General features: G+C 40.0%; 1 protein-coding gene across 1 annotated transcript; it reads left to right on the top strand.

Annotated features, from left to right (window-relative positions):
• Positions 1–2,584: 2,584 nt before the first annotated feature.
• On the top strand, positions 2,585–9,044 carry LOC121815348 (membrane-spanning 4-domains subfamily A member 15-like). Its single transcript, XM_042225933.1, has 3 exons — positions 2,585–2,924; positions 3,024–3,131; positions 8,248–9,044. The coding sequence occupies exons 1-3, from the start codon at positions 2,781–2,783 to the stop codon at positions 8,275–8,277; spliced, it is 282 nt and encodes a 93-aa protein (XP_042081867.1). The 5' UTR covers positions 2,585–2,780; the 3' UTR covers positions 8,278–9,044.
• The last annotated feature ends 1,790 nt before the right edge of the window (positions 9,045–10,834 follow it).

Raw genomic sequence — 10,834 nt, 5'->3', positions numbered from 1 at the left:
TTGAAATGGGTGTGGGTCCCACTAGGTTTATATCTGGGACTCTCCACCATTTGACCTTAGAACTGAAGAAGCTTCTCGGATGAGAGGTGAAACGTCTTCAAGTAACTTAAAGAAGTCCAGACGCTTTTCTTTGCAAGCTCCTTTGACTATTTTAGATAATGTTGACAAATGTAAGACAATCCTAAATAAGTGGTTACAAAGAGACATCACAATTTTTGGAAGAATATTATTAACCAAAATGGATAGTTTATCTAGATTTATATATCCAGCTTACTCTCTATCAATATCGAATAAAGTTATTAAAACAATTAATAGCTTGAATTTTAATTTTATTTGGAGGAATAAGTGCCATTATATATCTAAAGATGATTTGGTTAAACCATACATTGAAGGCGGTGGAAACGCAATTGATTTTGACATAATGAATGGTGTTTTGAAACTTAAATGGTTAAAATCCTTCCTAAATAATCCACACTCCATTTGGTTTTTTATACCAAGTAAGGTCTTTAACACACTGGGGTATCGACTTTCTCCTAAAGTGTGACTTTGAAATTACTAAGCTACCTGCTAAACTCTCTGAATTCCATAAACAGGTCCTTCTTTATTGGAAAATGTTATTTAAACATAATTTCACTCCACATAATAGCCCAATTTGGAACAATAGATATATACTGATGAACAGAAAATCTATTTTTATTCAAGATTGGTTATCAAAAGGTGTTTGGGCAATTGCCCATTTTGTAGATGAGGAAGGACATGTTCTAGGACATCAAGATTTTTGCCAAAAGTTTAATATCCAATGTTCTAAAAGTAAATTTAATCGGGTTATAAAATCCATTCCATTGTCACTTAAAAACATAGTTGTAAATGATATAATATATTCTGACATCTCCCCCAAGTTAAGGCAATTATATATAGATGGTATTCAGTTAACCTTCCCTATCCCTCCTAAAGGGAAAGAAGTCCAATTTAAAATCTTGAATAAAATTTACCCGACAAATAGACTCCTTGGTGATAGATTCAAAATAGAAACTGGTAATTGTGTATTTTGTGAAACAGAAGAGGAGGATTTGGACCATCTATTCTTTTTGTGCAATTTTATACAAATATTTTGGTTGGATTTTCATACCTGGCTTTATTCCAGTGGGATTCAAATTACCCCATTTACCTTAAATATGATAATGTTTGGAGTGTTTTTGAAAGAAAAGAAAGCTAATTATGGTGTTAATGTGTTATTAATCTTGTGCAAGCAATTTATACATAAATGTCGTTTTTTTAAGACCAAACCAACACTAGCTTACTGGAAAAACGACTTAAACCTGTTGGTTAAATCTTAAGATAAGATAAGATAACCTTTATTAGTCCCACACGTGGGAAATTTGTTTTGTCACAGCAGGAAGTGGACAGTGCAAAAGTTATATAGCAAAATTAGAATACAATAAGAATAACATACTGTACACAACTGTACAGAATAAATAGAATAAAATATACAATAGGATAAAAATAAATACAAATGCTATTTGTATCTGTTTGACTTAGTTAAAAAGAAAAAGCTGCTTTTTTTGTTTCCTTTGTGGAAGATTTTGATTTAGTGAGTTAATAATCTGTTAAATTATGTGACCCCATCTTTATATTTTCTTTTTCCTATGTATGAAAGTTGCTAATATGTAAGGAATGTTTATTCTCTGAATGTGTAATATATGGTGCATTTTGTTTGTATGTTAATTTTACTAATAAAAAAAAAGAAGAACATTTAGAGCAGCTGTGTCTGCCAATCAAACGAGTACAGAAAACTTGCATGACAGTCAGGTCTCAGACAGAAGTGCTGCCATCCCATCGCTGACGCTCACATCACCTACTACCAACAGTAAAAAAGTGTAATGTGTAGGTTTACGGCGCATTTAGCAGAAAGTGCTCTTTAGTCCGGTTCCTTCAAGCAAAAATAGTCTGAAAAGTGTGGCGACTGGTTTAAAATTAATGTGGAAACTTTTGAAGCGATGACGTTCTCTCCTGTTATAAATGATCATCATTATTATGATTCATGTCCTTTTTATTGAGAGTTTTATTCTGTGTCTAGATTTACTGCGATTGACTGTGGTCTCTAATTGTTCCTGTTTATCATTAGAGGCTATCAGTATTTCTTGCTACAATAATTAAGCCCTTTTCCATTAGTACCTGCTCGGGTTGGCGTGGCATGGCTTGACGTGGTTTTTAGGGTTTTCCATTAGGTCACAGATGTCGAACTCCAGGCCTTGAGGGTAGGTGTCGTGCAGGTTTTAGATGTGTCTTTGGTAATTTAGCCATTTAAATTGCTAAATTACCTCCTCAACATGTCTTGAAATTCTCCAGAAGCCTGGTAATGAACTAATCATTTGATTCAGGCATGTTGACCCAGGGTGTTATCTAAAACCTGCAGGACACCGGCCCTCAAGGCCTGGAGTTGCACCCCTGGTGTTAGGGTACTGACCTACTTGCAAGGTTATCTGAAAATGTGCTACCGGTTGGCTTGTCAGTGGCACCACTCCATGAGTCATGAGAGCGTCTCCTTTGTGAAAATCGAAGCTGCCATTTTTAAAATCTGGCAAAGAGGGAAACGGCTGCACAGAAACAACACTGCGGTCCCCGAGTCCGACAAAAAGCCACAGACCGAGCAGCAAGTAGAAAATGGCGTTCATGCTGCATATAAATGACATCACAGGACATTCAGCCGTGTTGCTGTAATTGTCCCACGCACATGAGGTGGTACTCAAGTCGCCTCAGCCTGATCGGAATAGGTTCTAATGGAAAGGGCTAAAAGCACAGGGTTTTTTTTATCCTCCCAGGTCCAGAGAGCTGTTCTGGCTGTTTTCTGTCTCCTGGAGTTTATCGTTTCCATCTGTATCGCTGCCTTTGGCTGCTACGCTTTGTGTCCCTCCACTGATCAGGTGAGTCCACCTGTGTCCACCTGAATCAGCTCAGTCTTTTCATATTCTTCATGTTTCCAATTCAAACCTTAACAGCTGTGTCTTTTGGGTTGTTTTTAGCCAATCATCTTTATCAACAAATCGCTCGAAGCTGCTTCAGAGGTCCCATGTACATACGAATCCCCACCTGTGTCAGAAGCCCCACCCCCTTCAGAGATCAGCTATGAGGTGTGTTGTTGAGGTGGGAAGCTGGGGCCTGTACTAAGACGTTTCCTCATCTGGCTTCACTTATCCTAACACACAGTGTTGGGAAGGTTACTTTTAAAATGTATTCCATTACAGAATACAGATTACATGCCCCAAAATGTATTCTGTAACGTATTCCGTTACGTTACTCAATGACAGTAACGTATTCTGAATACTTTGGATTACTTAATATATTATCATGCTTTTTACAACAACGTGAATGTACTATTGCTGTGTGATTTATTACTATTACTGAAGGTCCGCGACTCCGAACTGTAGTAAAGGGACCTCTGACTAATACGGCGGGGTCCCTGTCGGCTCGTAGCCGAAAAATAGCTTTACTTTGTTGTGTGGGTCAACTTTTCTTGCGAGAGACAGAGAGAGGCGTTGAAAGGCTGCTCCAACGGAACTTATTGTTTTCGGAGGAAAACACGAACACGGTGTACAGTCGAGTCTTAATAGCTTACTTACAACTGGGCTCGTCAGGCACTCTTCTTGGCTGCAGTGGTTATTATTATATTTACATGCTTCCAGCTCCCGTTTTTCCTCGATGACAACTCGTACCTTTCCACTCCCCTTTTTCTCCCTCCTCGCGCTCACAGACCCATAACGTGTATGGCAGTCCATTCTCCCTGCAACACGGACTACACTGCCCATGATGCTACATTCTTTAGAGCTATGCTTGTAGCATTCTGCCTGTTAGCTTAGCACAACAACAACGAAAAGGCGCTCTCTCACCCAGGAAACACACAGTCGCAGAGAGAGAGAGAGCGTCGCCCTGTAACCATGGCAACCGTAACGCTGCCGCCTGGAACAACAGAACGTAGCTGTCAAACAAAACCCAAACAGTCCTGACCCGCGACAACATGAAACAGGAAAGTACCGCAGTGTAATCCATTTATTTCAACAAAGTAACTGTATTCTGAATACCACCTTTTTAAACGGTAACTGTAACGGAATACAGTTACTCATATTTTGTATTTTAAATACGTAACGGCGGTACATGTATTCCGTTACTCCCCAACACTGCTAACACAGGAAGTGGTCATCAACTAAGTAAATCAACCAAAGTTTATTGAGCATAATTACATGCAAAGGGCAGAGTTTGCGACATGTGACCAGCCTGAAAGATGGACAGGTGTGCTGACACAGAGCGGCTGATTTTACACAAATGTGTAATATCATAAAAACATGAAGCTTGAACACAGACTGCAGACAGCAGAGTGTGCGAGAGCTTTAAGAGCTGCTGTTTAATAAAGTTTATTTGAAGGAGAGACAGATAAGGGTGAACAGACTCCGCATGTGACTCAGAGTCAGGATGACCTGATGGTGTGTGTGTGTGTGATCTCACCACCTACTGACCAATCAGTTCACCAGAAAATGGTGTCATCACTCCTGGAGGATCCATCAAAGCTGTGTGTGCAGACAGTGATAAGCAATAATAGTGTGTATTTGTGTAGGACTGAGTACTGCAGAAACTCAGAATAAGTGACAGTCATATACAGACTGTGCAAGATTTAAAAAATCAAAATAAAATAATAATAACATCAATAAGCAGCAGTGTCCAACTGTAACGACAAACTTCAAATTAACATAAAAATCTCAAAGTTAAATCTCAAACTCTCTATGTCTGTCACACTCAAATGTTTCGGATCAAACAAATTTAAATATTAGACAAAGAAAACAAAGGTAAACACAAAATACAGGAAAAACTCCCAAACCTACAAGGCCCTGTGTGAAAGAGTGATTGCCCCCTAAACCTAATAACGGGTTGGGCCATCCTTAGCAGCAACAACTGCAATCGAGCATTGTAACTTCATTGAGTGTTTCACAGCTGTGGAGGAATTCTGGCCCACTCGTCTTTGCAGAATTGTTGTAATTCAGCCACACTGGATGATTTTCAAGCATGAACCACCTTTTTAAGGTCACGCAGCATCTCAATCAGAGTCGGGTCAAGAGTTTGACCAGCTCACTGTAAAGTCTTCATTTTGTTTTTCTTAAGCCGTTCAAAGGTGGACTTGCTGCTTTGTTTTGATCGTTGTCCTCTTGCTGAAACCAAGTGCGTTTCAGCTTCACCCAGTCTCTTTCTTATGGTGGAGTCATGAACTCTGACCTTAACTGAGGCAAGTGAGGCCTGCAGTTCTTTGGCTGTTGTTCTGGGGTCTTTGGATGAGTCATGGCTGCACTCTTGGGGTAATTTTGGTCAGTCACTCCTGGGAAGGTTCACTACTGTTCCATGTTTTTTGTGGATGGCTCTCACTGTGGTTTACTCGAGTCCCAGAGCCTTTAAAACCTTTTCCAGACTAACTGATCTCAATAATTTTGTTTCTATTTTGTTCGTAATTTACTTCGATCATGTCATGATGTCTATCTTTTGAAGATCTTTTGGTCTGCTCCACTTTGTCAGTCAGGTCCTATTTAAGTGCTTTCAATGATTTCATGTTGCGGTAATGAGGCCTGGGTGTGGCTAGAGAAACTGAACTTCCAAAGGTGTGATCAGTTTTTCACACAGGGCCATGTAGGTTTGGATTGTTTCCCCTGCATTTTGTGTTTACTTGTGTTATCTTTGTCTAATGTTAGATGATCTAAAACATTTAATGTGACAAAGATAGAAAAAGTAGAAAAATCAGGAAAGTGGGCAAACACTTATTCACACAGCATCATGGGACACCAATAAATACAGTTCGATCAAAAGTTTAAGACCACTTGAAAAATGGCAACAAAAAAAAAATCATATTTTGCATGGTATCTTAACAAGGTTCTAAGTAGAGCTTCAACATGCAACAAGAAGAAATGGGAGTGAGACAAAACATTTTTTTGAGCATGCAATTTATTGAAAACAATGCTTAAACTGAAACAGACTGTTTTACAGCTGATCAAAGTTTAGGATCACATGCCTTTAAAAGGACAAACCTGTGCAGAAACGTGGATTCATTGTCATTTTCTGTCAGGTAGTCACACTGTCATGACGTCCTGAAGGCAAAAAAGCTTTTTTGAGCGTGGTCAGATTGTTGAACTGCATAAGCAGGGTCTCTCACAGCGTGTCATCGCTGCCGAGGTGGGACGCAGTAAGACAGTCATTGCGAATTTCTTAAATGGTCCTGAGGGTTATGGAACAAAAGGCCAAGTGGAAGACCCAAAAAATGTCCCTGGCACTGAGCCTGAACACCAAATCACAACAACAGTCGCCTCAAGGTGCTTTATATTGTAAGTAGACCCTACAATAATACATACAGAGAAAAACCCAACAATCATATGACCCCCTATGAGCAAGCACTTTGGCGACAGTGGGAAGGAAAAACTCCCTTTTAACAGGAAGAAACCTCCAGCAGAACCAGGCTCAGGGAGGGGCGGGGCCATCTGCTGGTTGGGGTGAGAGAAGGAAGACAGGATAAAGACATGCTGTGGAAGAGAGACAGAGATTAATAACAGATATGATTCAATGCAGAGAGGTCTGTTAACACATAGTGAGTGAGAAAGGTGACTGGAAAGGAAAAACTCAATGCATCATGGGAATCCCCGGCAGCCTACGTCTATTGCAGCATAACTAAGGGAGGATTCAGGGTCACCTGGTCCAGCCCTAACTATATGCTTTAGCAAAAAGGAAAGTTTGAAGCCTAATCTTGAAAGTAGAGATAGTGTCTGTCTCCTGAATCCAAACTGGAAGCTGGTTCCACAGAAGAGGGGCCTGAAAACTGAAGGCTCTGCCTCCCATTCTACTTTTAAATACTCTAGGAACAACAAGTAGGCCTGCAGAGCGAGAGCGAAGTGCTCTAATAGGGTGATATGGTACTACAAGGTCATTAAGATCAGATGTTTGTTGATTTTGGTGATTTGACCTCTCATCTGAAAAGTTCAATCACTAATCTTGGTGTTAAACTTGATTCTGCGCTTACTTTTGAAGGTCATGTAAGTGGGGTGGTAAAATCAGCTTTTTATCACCTCAGACGCCTGTCGAAGGTTAAGCCTTTCCTTTCCAAACCCAATTTGGAAACTCTTATTCATGCTTTTATCACCTCACGTCTGGACTATTGTAATTCCCTTTTAATAGGGGTCGGGTCGGGCACCTTGTCACGCCTGCAGTTAGTGCAAAACGCGGCGGCGCGATTTTTAACCGGTAGTAGGAAATTCGATCACATCACTCCGGTTCTGGCTTCCTTGCATTGGCTTCCCATTGATTTTAGGGTTCGTTTTAAGGTCCTTTTATTGGTTTTTAAATCTTTAAATGGTCTGGCTCCTGTGTACTTATCTGACTTGCTGAAGCCACATGTTCCTCCTCGCTCGCTCCGTTCAGCTGAGCAGCTGCTGCTGTCGGTCCCTAAGTCGCGGCTGAAATGCAGAGGAGACCGTGCCTTTTCAATTGCGGCTCCGATGCTCTGGAATAACCTTCCCCTCCAAATTAGACAAGCGTCATCAGTGCAGGTCTTTAAGTCCAGATTGAAAACCTATTTTTATTCCCTGGCTTTTAACTCTGTAGGAAACTGACACCTTCTTATTTATTTTATTGTATGTAATGATTTTATGGTATTTTTAATTTGGTTGTTGTTTTGATCTGTGTTGTTCAGCACTTTGGTCTGCCTGGTGTGTTCTTAAAGTGCTATACAAATAAACGATGATGATGATGATGATGATGTTTGATAAGATGGGGCCTGATTATTTAAGACCTTGTATGTGAGGAGCAGGATTTTGAATTCTGGATTTAACAGGAAGCCAAAACAGGAGAAATCTGCTCTCTCTTTCTAGTCCCTGTCAGGACTCTTGCTGCAGCATTTTGGATCAGCTGAAGGCTTTTCAGGGAGTTTTTAGGACATCCTGATAATAATGAATTACAGTCGTCCAGCCTGGAAGTAATAAATGCATGAACTAGTTTTTCAGCGTCACTCTGAGACAGGATATTTCTAACTTTAGAGATGTTGCACAAATGGAAGAAAGCAGTCTTACATATTTGTTTAATATGTGCGTTGAAGGACATGTCCTGGTCAAAACTTAGCTTCATGTGACTTAGTATAAGTGAATCCTGGTCATGGACAGATACCAGGTTACAGGTGTGTTGGACTTGTTGCAGAGCAGGGCTCACGTATCGTGTTGATGTTTGCAGGATGTGAAGTACGACACCAACATCGTCTGACTGCTGCGGACCGAACTCCATGCTGTCCTGAATCTTCAGCTTCTTTTTAACTGCTTAATGGAATCTTTAAGAATCAGTTCCACCTGTTCAGGTCATGATCCTGGGTCTTTTGACCCAGCGTTTAAAGTTTTAGCTTATTTTGATGTTTATAGTTTATGTTTAAGTCCTTTAGGAATTCCAAGTTCATTTCTACTTTGCCTAAGTTGCCGTTATAGTTGATTGTTTTTTCGATTCCCCTTGTGTCCTTTACCCCTGTGTTTATGTTCGCCCTTTGTTCGCCCTAAGGCATGTGTTTCATGCCTGCGTGTCTTATGGTGTCAGGTTCGTGTTGTCATGTCTGCGTTCCATGCTGTTTCCCTGTCCTAATTGCAGTGTGTTTAGTTTTGCTTCCCCTTGTCACCTCTGGTCTGATTTGTCCCACCTGTTCCCCATCCTCACACATCTTTCTGTGTACTTAAGTCCTCCTTTGTTCAGTGTCAGGTCGTCTGTTGTCTTTTGCGTCATGTCTCCCTGTTTCAGGTATCTTTGTATCCACGACAAGTTTCATGTTTATGCTTTTTCATGTGTATTTTTAGCTTCCCCAGTTTACGTTATTGTTTATTCTCATCTTTGTTTGCCTTATGCATTACTTTGTATTTCTCCATCAGTCATATTAAACTGCTCACTTTTTGTTAATTCAAGTTTGGTCCCACGTTCCTTTGTGTCTGGTTCCACTGTTCACTATACATACAGTCTGCTTCTGCATACTGTGACAGTTCAGGTCCTTTACAGATGACCAGTCAGCACACAGTACAAAACCACAGCAGTTAATATAGCTTAGTCTGATTAATTTGTAATTTTATTGTAGTGAATAAAATGTTTAGTTTTTATTGTGTTGTACTACAATATAATACTTAATTAACAATTTAATGCTAATATCGCTAATGTATAAGTGTAAAGACGTGAGTTGCAGATTGTTAACGCCACCCTGACTGTTGCTGAACCTGTTGGCTCCTCAGAGAATCACTGAAAGGCCCATTCAGTCCTCCCAGTTTAGGGTTAGGGTTAATTTACCTGCCACTCTGACAATAAAACAACTCTGAAGACTTTATTTACAAAATGTAAATAAAGGAGCTGGTTACAGATCAGAGTTATACTGATCTGTGAACAGTGATGGGAATAACGGCGTTACAAGTAACGGCGTTACTTTTTCAGTAACGATTAATCTAACTAATTACTATTCCTATCGCTACAACACCGTTACAGTTACTAACAAGAAAATGCGGTGCAGTCCGTTACTATTTGTCAACAAACAGATGGTTGAAGCTGTGTTCAGCTTACTGCATCTTATATCAGCTGCACGGAAGTAGCTGTAAGTAATCTGGACGCTACAGCTTTAAGCAGCTGCGCGCTCCCGCGGACGGTGATCACTTTCTGCCCGACGATCACTTTCTGGCACAACACCTGGAGCTCAGGGGGCAAAACAATCGCATGAGTGCTGCTGTTTGACTGAGGAAGAATAAAGGAGTCGTGGTAAGCCAATCACATGACCACTTAAAGACAAAGCAACAAGGTGACATATACCAGTTTATAAATTGTGTTGATAGGCCACGTAAAACCAGAGTCATGATAAACAATATATACGCGTGTTTTTCCTCAATAGTTTCATGTTTACTGTCTAAGGACAGCGCAGCGAGCGCTCTCTGCTTATGAGCAAAAAATAATAAAACAAAACAAAAACAGCCCGTTTGTGTTGGTGGAAAAATGCACCATGTCGACCAATCAAAAAATGATATGGAAACATGACATTTGGTTGTTTAGGAAGAGGGGAAGATTTAGGAGTGACGAGAGAGAGAGAGATAAAGACAAAGAGAGAGAGAGTTTTGAGATGTGAGAGATTTGTGACGTTTAGCGTGTTTGCAGTGTGTAGTTAATGTGTTGTCTTGTGTAGTTATGTCTTGTGTAGTTAGTGTGTAGTGTTGTGGATAGTTTTGTGTTGTGTGTCAGAACAATGAGGCGACTGCTGTCTCCAGGTAGAAACAGGAGTGACACACCTGCTGCTGTCAGACCTGCAGGTATCAGGCTGTGATGTTCTCCTTTATAGTGGACAGAAATATTTGGAGTGGCACAAATAATTTGTGGCATCTTATTGAAGAACAGCTGATTGTTCTGTAAATAGTTTGAAATGGTTATTAAAAAGGGGTAAAAGGTAAATGGCTGCAAATAACTTTGTTGTTTGCAAAACTTGTGCATATGATTTTAAAATTGACAATTTATATTTGCATTTAAAGTTATGAAATATGATTCATTAAACATGTTTGTGGTTGTTACAGTAAAAATATAACTTTTTCTACTCTGATTTTATGTTTTTTGTCTGATTTTAGATCAATTGTGTTAATACAGTATGTCAAAATGAAAACATAACTGTAAATTCAGACACGTGAGGTTGTGCTGAAAAGGACGATACCAAACAAGGCAAAGTAAATAGTTTTTAAAGGTGAAATGTGGAGGACAGGAGAACACGCACTACATGTACACAGAGGAAAACGAGGAAACTGCACACAGGAAGGAGACACGG

Source organism: Haplochromis burtoni, unplaced genomic scaffold (assembly GCF_018398535.1).
Source record: "Haplochromis burtoni strain Fernald_Lab_line unplaced genomic scaffold, NCSU_Asbu1 Contig_190, whole genome shotgun sequence".
In the NCBI taxonomy this organism is placed as follows: Eukaryota; Metazoa; Chordata; class Actinopteri; order Cichliformes; family Cichlidae; genus Haplochromis; species Haplochromis burtoni.
The sequence above is the reverse complement of the archived record's forward strand: the minus strand, read 5'-3'. Positions and strand labels throughout refer to the sequence as shown.

Coding starts and splice junctions, on each gene's coding strand:
- LOC121815348 (XM_042225933.1), top strand. CDS start 2,781: ATGGAAAGGGCTAAAAGCACAGGGTTTTTTTTATCCTCCCAGGTCCAG. Junction 2,925..3,023: donor TGTGTCCCTCCACTGATCAG/GTGAGTCCACCT, acceptor GGTTGTTTTTAG/CCAATCATCTTTATCAACAA. Junction 3,132..8,247: donor CTTCAGAGATCAGCTATGAG/GTGTGTTGTTGA, acceptor TGATGTTTGCAG/GATGTGAAGTACGACACCAA.